The sequence below is a fragment of the Clarias gariepinus genome, chromosome 1, assembly GCF_024256425.1.
Source record: "Clarias gariepinus isolate MV-2021 ecotype Netherlands chromosome 1, CGAR_prim_01v2, whole genome shotgun sequence".
Classification (NCBI taxonomy): Eukaryota; Metazoa; Chordata; class Actinopteri; order Siluriformes; family Clariidae; genus Clarias; species Clarias gariepinus.
In genome coordinates, this window is record NC_071100.1 from 44,953,062 (window position 1) to 44,971,088 (window position 18,027).

General features: G+C 38.3%; 1 protein-coding gene across 1 annotated transcript; it reads right to left on the reverse strand.

The window, feature by feature from the left end:
* Positions 1 to 1,783: 1,783 nt before the first annotated feature.
* On the reverse strand, positions 1,784 to 12,218 carry prmt5 (protein arginine methyltransferase 5). The gene is made up of 16 exons (XM_053502072.1): positions 12,031 to 12,218; positions 9,450 to 9,568; positions 9,133 to 9,218; positions 8,864 to 8,998; positions 7,298 to 7,410; positions 6,124 to 6,173; positions 5,858 to 6,021; positions 5,616 to 5,777; positions 5,447 to 5,524; positions 5,305 to 5,363; positions 4,432 to 4,554; positions 4,159 to 4,334; positions 2,702 to 2,905; positions 2,496 to 2,606; positions 2,340 to 2,404; positions 1,784 to 2,241 (listed from the first exon to the last, which is right to left on the reverse strand). The coding sequence occupies exons 1-16, from the start codon at positions 12,126 to 12,128 to the stop codon at positions 2,089 to 2,091; spliced, it is 1,896 nt and encodes a 631-aa protein (XP_053358047.1). The 5' UTR covers positions 12,129 to 12,218; the 3' UTR covers positions 1,784 to 2,088.
* Positions 12,219 to 18,027: the final 5,809 nt, after the last annotated feature.

Consider the following 18,027-nt stretch of genomic DNA (forward strand, 5'->3'; position numbering starts at 1 on the left):
CCACCGAAAGTCTGTTTGTTCCTACTTTGGAAACTGGAAGAGATTTCTTCTTTTTTTTGCGCCTTTAACCTGGTAGGTGTGTGAACACCACATGTACTCATGACAGCGCCATATACTATACAGTACATTAAAAATGAAAGTATGAACAGGGTTATTATTTTTTGTTTGTTTAGTCATTGAGACTGGGTATAAGTCTTCTGTTAAGTTTAAAATTAGATTAATGAACCTCTAGTTACGTCCACAAACTGTGCTAAGTAAATGGAAAAAAATGTTTAAATGAAGATTGATTGCTAAAATGTTTGCATTTTCATTTGAATTTTTTCAATTACTTCACAAAGAAATAAACAAAAATAACTATAGCACTTGTCCAAGAGTGACTCTTCTTATGCTACCCTGAATATACCATCACCCATCTTAGCAAAAATATTCATCAATTCTTAAAAGTTCACCTCCTATGATGAATGTACACTGGCTGACAAAAAAAAAAAACAAAGTCACCATTTCAAAAGGGTCAAATTATTGGCCGAACACAATGAAGGAGATGTGAAATGACTGGAATTGGGTTAAAAACTGTCCAAAACATCATTATAACCTGTAATGACAGGGGTTGCTTCAGACGGCCAGGTCTAAGCTCTGTAATGCTAAATGTACTGAATTGTTTTTTCTTCCATGATCGAACAGGCATATCCTAGTTCTAAAATGTAGTGCGTGTGTTACATCTTTTAATACATTATTATACTAATAATCATGTTTCAGATTTGAATTTTGTTACCCATCATTCATAATAGATATCAAAGGAAAATTACTGATTTTGAGTCAGTGTTTATCCAAACCTTTTCAATCACAGTTTAAATGAACGTATTCGCTCCAACCCATGCTAATCATGTATACCCAGAGACTCCTGAAAGTGGAGTTAACACTTAACTATTTTAAACATATATTTTTAAACATATTTTCTTGATTTTGCTGTTCACCTAATGTTATATTGTATTACTTTTTTCAATTAAAATACAGAACATTTATGGATTCTGAAAACATTTATTAGTTACTTGTCTTATTTCTGGGTTAGAAATAAATAGTTTTTACTTACAAAAAATTTACATGCTATTTCATGGCAGTGTCATTATGCTAGGTTTACAGTTCTATACTATATGATCCAATGACTGTGTACACCTGATCATCACACCCCTGTGGGAGACATGTCCAAACTGTACACGATGATACAAAATGTCTTCGTATGCTGCGATATTAAGATTTCCATTCACTTGAACTAAAGCTACATTTATATTACCAGCCTGAAGTGACCCATCAGATTTTTTTTATGGCTGTCTGAACACACATGTATTTCCAGATTGGAGTTCAGCCACTTTTGTATGTGGTCCTAAATTGGATACACATCTGTGGTTATGCAACTTAAATGAGAATGCTCATATGGTTATCACTGACATCATCATTTAGCACTGGCAGCGCAGGAATTTTATAGCAACACTAGCCATACTCAATAAAACACACAGTATGACTGCAGATCAATCCATTATCTGTCATTACCCACATGAGGATGGGTTCCCTGTTGAATCTGGTTCCCCTAAAGGTTTCGTTCTATTGCCATCTCAGGGAGTTTTTCCTTGCCACTATTGCCCTCGGCTTACTTTTGATTCTGTAAAGCTGCTTTGACAGTGAAAACGTTGTGTTTCTCACCTCCAAAGTGTGCTTGAGAAAATCATCTGTGATCTGCAAGCTTAATATTTCAATAGGGGAAAAAAATAAAACCATTACATATTTCTTTTTTTTTTTATTCATGTCATACGACAAGGGTCATCAGAAAGAACATAAAACAGTACGAAACAGGGGGTTATGACAATAAAAAAAAAAAAACTGGGACTGTTTGGATGTCCTGCAAAACTTGCACAGAACCAAGATTAGAAAACTTTGCATGGGTGTAGTGATAGTCAAGCCAGATATTCAAATATTACCAAAACTGTAAACGAATAAAAAAAAATGTCATGCTCAGAACTGACCAAAGCTATCACCAAGTGCTGCACTGTAGGTTTTTTCACTAGAGACCAAATTAACATCACGCGTCTCCCTCTACAAGCCGATAGTGTAAGACCGTCCCGCGGGGTTGTGAATGGCTGAGCAGGTGGGTTCGGTGACGGCCCACTCGTACCACACCTTCTTCCCGTTGTTACACCTCCAGAACTTCACGCTCACGTCATCGCCGCCAGACAGGGGAATGGGTTGCTATGACAGAGAAGCCAAAAAGCAGAGCAAATCAGCTTCATCTTTAATTAGTCTATACAATGGTAACTAATTTAAAAAAACAAATCAGAAGTGCTTACTTTGAGAGGAAAGAGGATTGGGAACCAGGAGAACATTCCTGGCGAGTGGGTCTCTGGCTTAATACCTAAAAAAAAAAAAAAAACATTTTTAGGTTTTACATCATTAACTCCGCTGCAATGATGATAATCTACCTGTGTCCTACGAGTGGTACTCACTAAGCATGACATCTTTATACAGCGTGGTCTCAAAATATCCGGCAAAACCATGAAGCACGGAGTTACAGGAAACGTTGAAACGCAGACACTGGTATCTGTTGTTGTTCATATCTGTGAGAAAAATAAAGCAGTTAAACCGTTATCTCTAGATGAAGAGATCTACAAATAACGTATAAGGTCTGAGCATGCACAAGCAGGCCTCTTACCTGTGGTGGGGTGTACGAAGGTAAAGCAGGGTTTGGGGTCAGCAAGCTGGTGGAAGTTGTGAAGTCTTACGACGTAGGGCGTCTCGAAATGGCATTCGGGGTCCTTGTCTCGCTCCCGACAGCTTCGCACTTCGTTGTAGAGCTTCGACGAGGACAGCGGCGCCAGAAACGAGGTGTAGGAGCAAGGAATGCTCACTCCATCCTCTGGAAAAACAAAAACAGAACAAAAACAAGGAAATTAACACGAACTGAGTGGTTGAAATTTTTGACGTTGAAATGACACATGGAACTTTTCTCCATGTCCTTCTTTCTCCCCAATTCCAACCCCTTTTCTGTGTTACAGCACTCCCTCATCAAGGCAACATCTAGCAACCATGGAGGGCGAAGACTATCACATGCTTTCTCTGAGACATCATTTCAAATTCATGCCGCAACACACTTGGAGGAAAGTGTGAGCTTACGGGTACGAGACAGCGCAGCCAATCTGCTCTCTAGATTCCTAGCTACAGATGACTGTAACATCACTCTGGAATAAAACTCACAATCTTCAGATGATATTCCGAGTGCGTTTCTGTTAGGTCACTTCGTTACGAGCCTTCATTTGTTCTTTTTTAAAATGCTGGACAAGTATTACTTATGATTAATGAACGTGCAAATAAAACTCATTTCGGTTAATAAAGCCTATGACTAGAGAGAATTTAAAATGTCTGATATAAAAGAAAAGAAAAAAAAAACAATTCTGTTACAGTATGATAATCTTGTGTAAATACAGTACCAATTAAAAGTTTGGACACACCTTCTAATCCAATTTTAAGAGATTTTAAAACTATGAAATAACACACATGGCATATTAGGTAATTAAATAACAATGACATCATCAACATTCAGTTATTTTAAAGCCACAAAGGTCAGCTGTTCTGGAGTATTTCTTGCAAGAACAGTATTGTGTCAATCACATTTGCGAAACCCATCAAGCACCATGATGATGAAACTGTCTCTCATGAAGACCTTCCCAAAAAAGCAAGAAAAAGACATACCACTGCTGCAGGGGAGAAGTTCATTTAGAGTCATCAGCCTCAGAAATCACCAATTAACAAACAGAACCTCAGATTAGAGCCGTTATGAAGGGTTTACAGATCATAAGTAGCAGACACACCTAAATATCAACTGTTAAAAAAAATGATTTTTTTGCCACCTTCTGTATTGTTTAAAATTGTAGAAAAAATTAAAACTCATGAACGACTATGAAATCAGAAAGTGTGTCCAAACTTTTGACTGGTAATATTTATTAGGATATAAAAAGCCGGTGGAAATAATTGAATATAAATTAAATGTTTAGGGGAAAAAAAAAAAAAAAAAAAGTCTTACACATGTTGTTATAAGCTCAAAGAGAACGTCAAAAAGTCGGACTAAAAAAGTAATAATAATAATAATAATAAACAATATTCTCTTATCACCTTTGAGAAAGTGCTGTGCTCCATCAAGGCACTCTGGCGAAAGCTCGTTGTCGCCAAAGGAACCTAAAAGCTCACTGACAATGATGTCGGCTTTCTCAGGAGCCGTCCACTCCCGCATGTCACACGATACAACCGTCACCTGATCTCCCCATTCTTCAAACTTCCAGTTCTCCAGCCTGCCAAAGTCATAAATAAAAAGTTACGGTTGTTTCCAATCAAGCTTCCCCCATATATGCCTGAAAATACAACAACAAATATCTAGAGTATCCATACGTGACGACAGCATTGGGGTTCTTTTCAACAGCGTACACCCGCAGCTTCCTGTCTGCCTGCTTCGCGGCACGTAGCGAGGCGTTCACCAGAGGGCCGCGTCCGGCACCCAGCACCATCAGCACCCTAGGCAGGGCAGAGTAACAGCACATTCATGCTTTTAATGAACGGTTCCTCATCTGAAATAGTTCATCTTATTTCATATAAGAAATTTATCCCAAAGGCCTTACTCCAAACTTACATGAAGCTAAAAGCTATTTTTTTTTACCTAATAGTCACCTCTTTCCTTTGAAGTCAGATTGTGAAAATCAGCACTCACTCATTAAGAAAAGCAGAATTTAATCCAAACCATCTGGTCATACACGGATCAGTATGTCAATTAACTGCATTTTATGGCTTTCCAAATTACTTCTATCTACAAATCAAACTTTAAGATAAATGTTGCTGAGACACTCTTGAGTTTTGTCCATTTGTGAGTAATGGCGTTCACTGTGCTTCACTGGAGTCCCAAAGCCTTGGAAGTACAGTAGCTTTGTAACATGTCAATTACTTTGTTTCTTCAGATCAAATTGCTTTTTTGAAGTCTTTCACCATGCTTTTGTTAGACAAAGAGATTTCTTGATTTAACAGGTACTACACTAATTAGTCCTGGGTGTGGAAAGTGGAATTTAACTCATCTTTCCCAAAAAAAAAAAAATAAATAAATAAATTCACATTTTCATTTAGCAAGGGGGTGGAAACAATTATTTTTTCACATAGGTGTGACAAATATGCCAAAAAAAAATCCCCCTGTATTGGAAATGTACAGCTTTGAGTTTTATTATGCTCCTAAAAAAATATCGGGTGAAATCATTTAAACCAACATTTTATACTCACTGTACGTTGGTTTCTTTTTGCTCCTCTGGAACTCTGTCCAGTAGACATTTATACACCGCCTACAGAAGCAGATAAACGTAACAAAAATTAGTGACACAAGATTTAGAACTGAGACTATTTAAGCACCGTGTTCTCTGCTCACCTGCTGGTATTGCGAATACTTGATTGGATCCTTTTCGAAAACCTCATACGTCTGTGACTCCAGATTGTCCATCAGAGGCTAAAAAGGGCAGATTTGTAAGACGTCAAGTCAATGTGGGCCTCGCCAAGCTCTGAAGCCTGCTCGTTTATGTTTATGTTTATCTACACACCTGTAGCGGTGACTGCAGGTAGTCCTCGTATCCCTTGGCGAACATCTCATAAGCGTTGGGTGCTGGCCGGTTCTGGTTGAGGTATTCTAGGTACTGCAGATAGGAACGAAAGTCCTTCTCGCTGTGGCGATTTGCCCCGGTAAATATAAACTGAGACTCGAGCTGGAGAAGACAAGAAGAGCGTTTAGTTTGGTAAAGTTTACACGGTAACTTTAAAAAGAACAGCAGGGAATCCTGGCTACCTTGAAAAGACGGAAAATGATCCGCTGATGGGCTTTTGAGAGCACGGGAAATCCTTTCTTATTGGTCAGGAAGATGCTGGTGGGAAGAATGGCAGCTTTGATCGGTTCCCCGAGCCACTTGTCAATCACGGTGTCGGAGGGAATGTCTGCACCGATCTCAATAGCTTTGGACAAAAGCGGGGAAAAAAGGATAAGAATATTATAATCAAGATATTGTACAACACACTTTTTTTTAATGATGTGGACGATTACAATGTGATGCTCACCAAGACAAATCCTTTTGTTGTAGTCACAAAGTGTTCTGAACGAGTGCCACCTAATGGAATCGAAGCAAAGACAGAAAAACTAATGTTTAGGTAAAAAAAAAAAAAAAGATGAAAGATACTAGGCCTTGTTCTGGTCTTGTGCTAAAACCTTCAGATCAGGTTTTCATAAATTTAATTAAACTACACATACAAGGGTGAGTCAAAACTTATCCACACTTCGGTTATATTAAAACTTCTGTTTCCTCAGTCACTTCATTTGTAACTGCAGTGCGAGAAAAAATAGATGCCCCACTTGTGATTTGCACAAAAGAGCAGCAGCGTGCAGCGATGCGTTTTTTTTTTTTTTTTTGGTGGTTTGTGGGTGTACCAGAGCATAAACAGAAGCGCTTAGATACCTGCAAAAGAATTTGGACTAATACTCTAAGGAAGGTGAAAGTTTCTTAAAGAGAATCGTTACTGGTGATGAGACATGGATTCATCCCTACGAGCCTGAGAGTAAACGGCAGAGTATAGAGCGGAAACATCCTCAATCGTCGACCGAGAAAAAGCAATAAATAAATAAATAAATAAAATGTCAACCATCAGTTGAAAAATTCATCAATGCTTACATTTTTTTGAGATTCTCCCGGGCCAATATTGGAACATTATTAGGAAAAAGGTTCAACCATCAACAGTGTTGTTACAGTGAGTCGCTTACTGAAGAGCTGAAGCCTAAACATCAGATCAAAGCAGAGGACTGATATCTAAGAGCAGCGTAATCTCGCATGACGATGCACTTCTGCACACTTCTGCCCACACTGCAAAAAGTTGACTGAGGTGATAAAGCATCCTCCCTACAGTCCTGATCTGGCTCTATCTGACATTCACCAGTCCCCTAAAAACAGGCCTACGAGGATAAAAGATTCACTTCTGATGAAGAGCGTGGTGCCATCGTGGCTCGCAGCTCAGCCTAAAAAAATGTAATAAGTAAAACGCTTGTTGACAGATTAACAAAGTATGACAAATGATTAATTTGGCTTTTCTAAAAGTTAATTTAAATAAATTCTACAGCCAGAGCACGGATCATTTTTCACTCGCCCTGGCTTATTGAGTTTAATAACCCTTTCTCATAGTCTTAACCACATAGTCTGTCAGTAGGGAATGAAGAATGTCAAAATACACAACATTTTCTCACCAGCCCCAGGTTTTCTCTTCATTGTCAGCATCGTCTATCTGTTTGTTTGGATCGTTTTCAATGAGGTCTTCACGGGTGTCCTCGGGTGCCAGCAGGGGAACTCGGATCCAAAACTGAAACGCAGTTAAAAAGCAGCATTGTGGATTCAAGCGGCATAAACGACCCTATTAGACAACCTTTTTTTTGTAATGTTATTTTTAGACATTCAGTTAGATCTCCAATGTCTGTACAAACATAAAACATGAGAAAAACTTCTGCGTGTTCTGCGGTGGGGTGGCATTAGTTCTCTTACTGTATATAGAAAATGAGGAAGGGGGATTCAGAGGAGGAGGAGGAAAATAAAAGGAGGATGAGGTATAAGTAAGTTTAGCTGGAACATTTGGGGGAACTCTGAGATCGGTGTTAACGTTATGGTTAAGTAACCTTTTCATAACACATATCTAGTGGTTACTGTAACCTGGTTTTATGTTGGGTTGCATCACACCACCTTGAAGTGGATTATTTAAGCATTTGTTTAAATATTTGCTCTGTTTCTTGATTTAACCAGTTATTTGCTGAGCCAACACATATGCTTCTATCTGGTGGTGAAGTAACTCAGGGTGTTCTCGCATTAGGGCCCTGGGGTTGTTTCAGAGAACACTTGATTCTAAAGTCTGGTTCATTTTGTTCACACCCGAAAAACGTGCCCACTGAAATAGGCGTCCTCAAGAACGATAGTGTACAGGTAGTCCCCGACTTACGAATACGTTAATTTCCACAGATACGAACATTCCGAGATGCGAACAGATCGGAGAAGTAGCTCACGTGACATTGCAGTGCACCAGATACCAATATTTACAATTATGTGCAATATTTTCAGCGTGTAAGTGAACATATAAAATGTCTAAAGCCTGGTATATTGTATGTATTCGTGTGGGAGTGCGGGAGAAATGAGTCGGCCTCACCGGTTTCAATGAATCAGATTGGGGAGTGTGGGGGGACACGATAATAGAAAATGGCTGTTTTGCTGGTAAATAATCCTAATTTCTGAAAATCCCCAAAAAGTTTACAGTCCAATACAGTGGAAAACAGCTCTGGGACAAAAACCCTATTTTGGGGTAGAATCACAAACAGCGTTAAATGAAAAGCTAATGCACTATGTAGGGTGTACAATCACTTATTCCACACATTAAGTAGTGCCCTTGACCAGGGGTTAACGAGGTATTTGGGATTTCGCCTCATGTTAGAAACTAGTTAGCTTTGTAAGCTCGCCTAAGGTATAAATAAAGCAACATAAATAAGAATGTTTTGGCAGGCAGCTGCTCTCTTCTCAGTACTGCGGACCGTACCAACCTACGGTACTTTCACCCTGGCTGCGACCGAAAGTTAGTGTAATTAATGACTGTGGACGATCTGGGATGGGGAGTGATACATATAGTTAAATGTCCCAGTGCTGTTAACGTCTATTATCACCACTCCAGGAACGCCTCTCGTCCAATCAGATTACTCGTTCAGAACTCAATCAATCTGTTTCTCACTCAATAAATCAATCTGTTGGTTTAAGACATCAAACAGATGCACGCTCACCATGGACGAATGATGTCCGGTGTGCAAGTGGTTTAGCAGGACCCGGGCCAAGTTGGCACACTGCGCGCTCCTCAGCGGGATCATGAAGGCGGGTAACCCCAGGTAGGCACAGAAATTCAGCTCCTGTACCAGCGCCTGCAAGGACACAGAGTTCAATGTGAGCGATGAGGAGATTTAAGTGATGACAAAAAAATCATTTAAATCATGTTACTTCTTGGTTAAAAAAAATAATAAAAGTTCATGAAAGACGGAAATGAGTTCTGTTTTACCGCCTCAGAGTTCCTGCGCTCTGTGGTCAGTTCGGAGTCGGCGTCTATCCATGGCGAGAGCTTCCCAACAATAAGAGTGTTCCAGTCTGGTGAACACAAACAGATTAATAATAAATGACGAGGTCTAGATGGATAAACAAACACAGACTAATAGAGACAATCTTTCATCATTGTCTCAGGCTTTCATCTGTGATCCATGATCTGTAGTATTCCGTCCTCAAATCTCATGCAAATATAAGTTACTGTTAAATAGTACTAAAATAGTAAAAATTTTGCCAATGTATTCAGAAATTTCAAACAAATGACAAATGTCTCACCGCGTCCACACAGCAGCAGGTCAGAGCGGGTCTGAGCTCCGGGTCTGGCCTTGGCAGGGTCCAGTTCAAACTCTCTCCGGAAACGAGGATGGAAGAGAGGCATACACAGGAAGTCGAAGCTGAACAGAGAGAGAGAGAAAAGAACTTGATTTGATTAAGAGGAAAACATAGCTTTTGACTCTTCTGCTCATATTACAGCTGCTGGTTATATGGATTGAGAGAGCAAGTTTAGTTAGACTCAACTGCCGTGTGTGAGAGAAAGGCATGCGGTCGGATTCTCAGTCTAATGACCGAACACCAATCACCAATCACTAAACGCCTTACCATTGTTCCCTAAACACTTGGTAGTTAGTAGCTAAACACTGATTATCACAATTTCCTTGAACAAGTCACTGACCGTCATTGTTCTTAACCACTTGAGACATGATGATACATTGGTATCGTTATAAATTGCGTCACAATATTTTTTAAAACACAAGGTTTATCATGATGGTTTTTCCAAACAGCAACACCAAGCTATGATTTAAAGAAGCAGATTTGATTGGGCCTGTAAAACACAGATTTTGTCACTTTTTTAAAAATATATTGACCTTTTTAGATTTTTTTTTTCCAGTACCAAAAATCCCCTTTCTTTTTTTGCCAGTAAACCTATATATGGATGGGACTCACCAGTCACTTCCCGATATGAAATTATCACGATACCGCAGTGCTGATTCGATTAAACTGCAATTCTATAAGTATTATGATTTTATAAAACACCCCAATTCGATAATTCATTCCCCCCAATTTTGTTACAATTTTAAACCTTTAAAAAAGTTAAATGACTAATTAAATGTAGCATGTTTCTTATAAAATTAGTTTTCTCACTCAAAAACAAAACGCAGCATTTAAACAAAAACTACGAGAATACGAGAGTTTTGAACATTTAACTTATTTTAGCAAAAAAGCTACATTGTTACTGAGCAGCACATATACCTGTCCTCCACTATGATCATCTTTTCTAACCAAACATAAATAATTCACTCGGGATAAAAATGTTTAAATAATATACAGCGCCACCTGTAGGATTATAAAGAAACAGTGGCGTTTTACCTTCTCAAATGCCTTTAAAGTCAAATTGACAGTGAGCATGCAGACACACTAAATTGTGCCCAGTGTTTTGAGACCGGTGTAAGCGTGAGCAATAAGTAGGTTTAAGATTACTTCGCTCAGAGTTTGGAAGATCGGAGGCACGATTTTTGATAATGTAAACGCCATAAAAATCCGTTTCTATTGCGCCGCTCAGAAGCGTCTGCGCTCACTACAGAATATTTATATATCTGAGGCTGATCAGACAGTCACTGCCAATCAAACTAAAAATCACCCAATTCTAGTCATTCCTTATTATGTTCATTTGGATTATCGATTTTGGAGTCAGTGTGGCAATACGTGAATCACTACACAAAAGAATGACGATTCATAACTGATTTGCCCCCCCATGTCTATATACTGTAGCAGTGATGGCAATCATACGGGACCACTCGATACGATATTATCATGATATCTGAAAGTATCATAATTTTATAAATTTCCCGATTCAAAATTTATATACATATAAAAAGTAGATTTATATATTTATATATTATTTTTTTTGTCAGATCAGAATATGTAACTGTTAGGTTTAAGAACAGTGCCTGGAAGCCCAATGAAGCGGTTATTTAATGGGCATAAAGGCATGGGGAAAGTTCACATCATAATATAAAACCTTACAGTAACTTAATCGATATCAACAATACAATATCTTTTTATATCACATCACCATTAAACTAGCAGTAACAGTTTCCTATTTAACTAACCGTTTCCTTTCTCCATTTCTACTGCAACAAATATACTTTAATTTTTATTTTATTTTTTATATATAAATAATAAATATTTTGTTTCTGGTGCCGGATTTCTTTGCCCTCTACTCAATTCTAACTTTAGAAACCCTTTAGAAAGTTATTTCGATGTGAAAATCATCACGACCGTACGATGAACATGCAGATTAACCCATGACGTCACCTAGCAACGTCCTGCGAGTGAGGCGGTCATCTGGCGACTTGTAGCGCACGCGATACCTGACGCTACTTTCCCCTGAACCGAGTGCACCTTCATTATTAAACTTTTACAAGTTCCAACAGCCTTACTGAATTTGCTGGCGCTGCTGAAAACCCGCAATTTGCGTGAACGGACACTTTAATTCTAACTTGAGCAACACCATGAGCAGTAATGCTACATTACACTGCTAGCAAGTGCATTAGCTCTATAGCTAGCATCCCATACCGGTTTATTAGCAACAAGGCATAATTAAATAAAACAATAAGCAAAAAATAAATATATATGTTTCAGTGTTAAACACCCCCGCCCAGAGCTGCAACACATCTATTACACACTGTGTGAGAAACACTCCGGTGTGTTATTTCGATAAGCCGCTTAGCAACCGCGGACCAGACAGTCTGTGAGCATCACGTGCGATCACACAGGCAGCCGAAGTTCAGTGTAAACCCGTCCTAAACCGCTCCTCCTACGTTCAGCAACGGTACCGGACATTCCCCTGGCTTACCCAAGTTTAGCGACTGCGGCGAGTGTATCCGCCACCTCGGGAACACAACTTAAATCTCTCCCGCATGAGACCCTGCTCCCTGTGCTGGCGGACGCCATGGTGTACAGCAGAGATGGGAGGGAAAGAAACCCGAAATCGCAGACACACCGCTAAAGAGAAATGGGCGCCATGTTGGCTCAAAGGATGGAACGATCTGGCCGTAACAACCGATTCGTTTTCAGATCCAAAATGGCGCCAGCTCTCGGGGTAGTTACGTCCCGCGAAATCCCGCGAGATTTAAACGACAAAAATGAATGTCGAGCGTCTGTGGAACGTCTTAGCATACAAATGAATAATGAATGAATGAATCACACACACACACACACACACACACTATATTGGCAAAAGTATTTGCTTGTCTGCCTTCACATGCATATGAACTTGAGTATTTCTTAATCCATAGGGTTTAATATGATGTTGGCCCACACTTTACCTCTTCTGGGAAGGTTTTATACAAGGTTTTGGGGTGTGTTTATTTTTAACCGTTCTTTCATGAATGGGCAGGAATTCGCACAGAAACGCTCCAAAATCTTGTGGACAGCCACCCAGTAAGATTGAAAGCTTGTATAGCTGCAAACGGGGGCCCAACTCCCTACTGAAGTATATGTATTTTTTATATATTGTACTTCTGTCCATATAGTGAATGTACAGTCACTTGTCATTAAGATCATTAGATACACCTTGTTAGTACTGAGATTCCCTTTTGCCTTCAGAACTACCGTTATCTGAATTTAATCAGCTCGAAGCAATGCGGTCATTCTCCTCTGACCTTTAGCATCTTCGTGGCATTGCCGCTCACTGGAGATTTTCTCTTTCTCAGACCATTCTCTGTAAACCCTAAAGATGGTTAAGTCTGTGAATCCCAGTAGATCATCAGTTTTGGAAATATTCAGACCAATATGTCTGGCAATAAGAACCATGCCACCTTCAAAGTCATTTAAATCACCTTTCTTTCCCATTCAAATGCTAAGTCTGAACTTCAGCATAGTCTTGACTGTGTCTACATGCCTTAATGCTCTTAATGCCTTAATGAGTTGTGTTAACATGCAGTTGCTCAGGTGTACCTCATGACCAGATGACCACGAGTAGTTAGCCTTACATTCTTGTTCTGAAAGACATTGAACCCAATGTTGCCTTCTGCTTTTGTAGCCCATCTACTTCAAGGTTAAGTGTTTTGTGTATGCTAAAGTGCTTTTCTGCTATGCAGTTTTAAAGAGTGATTGTAGTGTGTGTATAAATACTGAAATGTGATGTGAACATTTACCCAAGCACTTGACCAATAGGTCAATGCAACGTCCAGGCGAATGGAACATCTCTCTCTCTCTCTCTCTCTCTCTCACTCTCTCCATTTACCCTCAATCATTCTCTTCCTATTAATCCAGACAGTAATATGATGCCATGCAGGGGGCTAAACGTAAGAATATTGTAAATATTAATTCCATCACTTACCTGTAAAAGCATGGATCAGAAGTCTCTTGGTTTGGTTTACTGCCTTTTAAAATGACATCACGTCCTTACTTCATAAATCAAGGAAGGCACTTTGTAATTGTTTCAGTCCATCATAGCATTACAGATGACTGGTAGAGCAATATGCTGTATAATACATTTTGTTCTTGCATGTTAATGCACAATGTGTGTGTGTGTGTGTGTGATTGACAGATCAATAAAGTAGGTTTACAGTCAAATCCATCAGCAGCATTTTATTTTCACTTTCAAGAGTTGCTTGTCTGAGGAGCATCAGATGCTATCAAGAAGAATATAAAATGTCACAGTATAGGCATATTGTGTGTGTGTGTGTGTGTGTGTGTGTGTGTGTGTGTGTGTGTGTGGAAGAGAGAGAAAATGAATGTGTTATAGGAGTCTGGGTAAGGGGGTGTGTACTCTTCTCTTTGGTATATAAGAAAAAGAAGATTAGCTTTCTATTCTGCCTGAAGAGGAAGAGTTCTCTTACTGAGACGAGTTTAAATTCTTACTTTTTTCTTTCTTTTTTTCTTTCTTTCTTTTAAAACTGCAAAATCTGATGGATATCTGAGGAGGCCACTCACTTTTCAAGATGGAAGGAAAACTCCATATCCTTTGCCGATATCGTCCTAAATACATAAAAATGAAAACCAGTTTAATGGCACTATTTAAGAATACTGGAATGAAGGGAATTCTTTCTCATTTCATTAACAAAACCTTGAATAGAAGACGTTTTGTTTCTCTCCTACTTTGGGTGCAAAACACGAACGGGTGCCTGGTTGATTGCTTTATTCTGAATCCTTCCGAGTATTTATATCACTGGATGTCAAGTCTGCCATTCTTAGAGGAATGAAGGAACGGGGAGATTTGAGGCTTTTAGATCAATGATACAAAGGAACTTTTTGCGTGGTAATTGCTTTTTTCCACCTCTTTTTTTGCATCCATTCTTGTCTTTCTCAGATGGAAGAGCTGAGACACAAGATAATGAAATGGAAAATTATGAAATTAGGAACTAATATACTGTACCATGGTGTGTGTTCCAGCTTGCAGTATGATCACTTTGCCATTTATATAGAAAACAATTCATACACACTTTGTGAACGAAACCTTGAGCAATGTGTAGGTAGAAAGTGACACCTCTACCAGCTACATGTTAAGCTACATTAAAGACTCAAGCCAGTGGAGGACACTTGACAATGTAAAGTGAGACAACATCTATGGACAACACTGTATGGACAAAAGTATTTGTTCAAACCTGCAATGACATGGCATCCAAATACATATATTTCAATATGGAGTTGGTCCCCCCTTTCAGCTATAACAGCTTTGACTCTTCTTGGAAGGCTGTCCACAAGATTTTGGAGTGTTTCTTTAGGACTTTGTTCCCATTCATTTTGTGGAGCTTTTAAGAGGTCAGGCACTAATGTTGGACAAGAAGGCCTGGCTCGCAATCTCCGTTCCTCTCTATGGTTCTCCATGGGGTTTGGGGTCAGGGCTCTGTTCAGGCCAGTCAAGTTATTTCACACTGAACTCACGAAACCATGTCATGTGGGGTCTTCCTTAAACTGTTGTTTCAAAGTTAGAAGCATATTATTGTTTAAAATGTCTTGGTTTTCTGAACGTTAAGATTGCTCTTCACTCAGGATAAGAGGCCTGATTGATTGCCACAACTGAATTCAATAATTAACTGGTTTGGCCAAATACGTTTGTCCATATAGTGTATATCTAGCTGAGTTCTATCACGACGAAGCTGAAAGCTGAAACCAAGACCATGTGTGGAGCTAATAGCACTACTGTATTAGCAGACAGTTTGACCCAACAAGGTACTACATGTGCAGTGATTTAGTAGCCTGATGTATCTTGAGCAGAATTGATTTCAGGAGGCCCAGGGTCTCTTTATACCTGCTTCATTCTGCTCCATTCTGGAAGGTAGCTGGAGGTGAATAATGAGAGTGAATGAGGCTGTAGCACTGCCCAGGTAAGCAGTTTTTTAGAGGCACTCTGTTAAAAAAAAAAAAAAAGAGGGAAGAGATTGACTTAATCTGGGCAACTTGACATTAATAGGATCGTCACTGGTATCCGAGGTTTATTAAGACTTATGTTGTTGTTGATAAATCTTGGGATTTCTAATTAAAGAAAACAAGAATTCCCCTTTTCATGTTCACAGCACCAAGTAGCATGTATTTACTTTTAAATGATTTATGCTGAATTATATATTATTTCAAATTCGAACTTATTTTCGAAATATTCACAGTTTTCCTTTCTTCAGCCGTTCACTAGTAGCAATTATAATATCATGATAACTTCAAATTAACCTCTTTATGACAAATAAACCAGATGTTTCTGGTCGCTGGTTTAGTGAGTAAGTACTCTCACTAATGATACCATAAAATTAAATTGGCTATATAGTTAATCAATTTTAATTTTTGCCTGCGTTGATTCAATTACATGACAGAAACCTTTCGTCCCAGAAAGCCTCTAGAGTTCAGTAACTAGGAAAAAAAATCTGAATTTTACTTTGCACCCTCGAGTCCTAAAAAACATAGCACTTTGCATCAGAAAAAAGATTTGTAGGTATAAAAATATAGTAATGCAAAAGTAATGCAATAATTAAAGTTTCAAGATTTTTTTTGTATAAATATAATCTCTTTACTGAGGACCTGGATTTTTAACAAAAAACAAACATGAAGTTGTAGTTGTTTTTGTCATCTGCTAAATGTCAAATTACGTTCTTAAATAATGTCACAGTGGCATGTTACATGTGCTAACAGGAATAGCGAAAATACCAACTTTTGTTTATTTGACATTATGATCACGTGAAAGCAATATGAATTCAGTAGAAACTCTTTTTCCAATTTGAATCTTTTCCCATTTTGAGATGGATTGGCACCCCGCCCCGCCCAGTGCCCTAAGTCTCCAGGCCCCCTGCCACTCTGTATATGGCATAAAGCGGTATAAACAATGAGTGAGTGAGTGAGTGAGTGATCTTTTCCAGAGTTAGTAATATGTGGTCTGATACATTCTTGTGATGCTTTAGCAATGGCACCTGCTACGCAGTAACAAAGTTAAACAACCAATATTGTGTAGCCAACATGTTCCAAACATTTTATTATAAAATATTCTTTGTTTATAGATAAATTTGCGCAAATGTAAACATTCTAAAAAAAGCTAAGCTACGATGTTCAGTAAGTTAGTTGTACGGTATTAAATGCATTATCGACTTACGTTTTTTTTTTTACTTAAATTAATGAAGGAAATCACAACTATACATACATTAATGTGTTTCAGGGTGGAGTTTTTCCTTTAAATGTATAGTCTAAAGGTTTAAAGACTGTTTAAATAAAGATGATGGACATATTAATGGATGGATTACATTTCTGTTTTGACAGAACTACAAGGGTGCGTCAAAAATTATCTGCACTCTGGCTGTAGAGTTTATTTTATAGATCAAATTCAAATTTTATTTGTCACATACACAGTCATACACAGCACGATATGCGAATAGTGATAGTGAAATGCTTATACTGCTTGTGATCTTAAAATAAAAAATAAAAGTAAATAAATAAATAGTGGAATGAAGTAAGAAATAGAATATAAATAAACTTAGTTATAGAAAAACATAGCTATTGAAAATAGAACAAAAATATTTTAAAATTATAAATATATAAAATATAAAAACTTAGCTATACAATATAGTCAATATTGAAATATAGAAAACTATGGAAAACCTTAGCTGTAAACTTTTTTGGTAAATATAAATATACACATTATGTCCTTTGAGAATTTTTTTATTTGTACACTGAAAAAGAACTGGATTCTAGTAGAATCGAATAGGAGTGTCTACGGAGTGTGCAAATGTGCATGAATGTGTAGATGTGTCTATCTTCATAATGTCCATAATGTGCAATGTGCAAAAATGAAATGAAATATAAATGTCCAGGGTGTGTGAGAAGGTGCCTGAATGTGCCAATGTTCAGAAATGTCCAGGGTGAGTGTAAATGTACATGAGTATGCCGACATGCAGTGATTGTACATGTCCATAAATATGCAATGTGCAAAAATGCAAAAATAGAAAAATGGTTGGTTCTCTGTCCTATGTCCTAATGCAAAAAAAAAATGTTGGCCCTATGTGGTGTTCTAATTGAGAGACCGTATAGCTTGTGGGAAGAAGCTTCTTTTCAGTCTCTCTGTGTTGGCCTTCAGGGATCGGAAGCGCTTTCCTGACCGCAACAGAGAGAACAGTCCATTGCTGAAGATCGTGAGGTCCTTCACGATTTTTCTGGCTTTGTTCCGGCACCGTTTGTTGGGTACTTTGTAGCGTGGGTACTTTCGTATACAGAAAGACACGCAGACAAGTACGTGGGCTTCAAACTGAAATAATAATATCACAGATTACATAAAAATTGATCAGCTTATTTTTAGCTTTAATCTTTTAAATATTTCTAAAACCTATTTTCCAATGAACGACAGGTACTTACTCTAGTAGTTCATAAATGA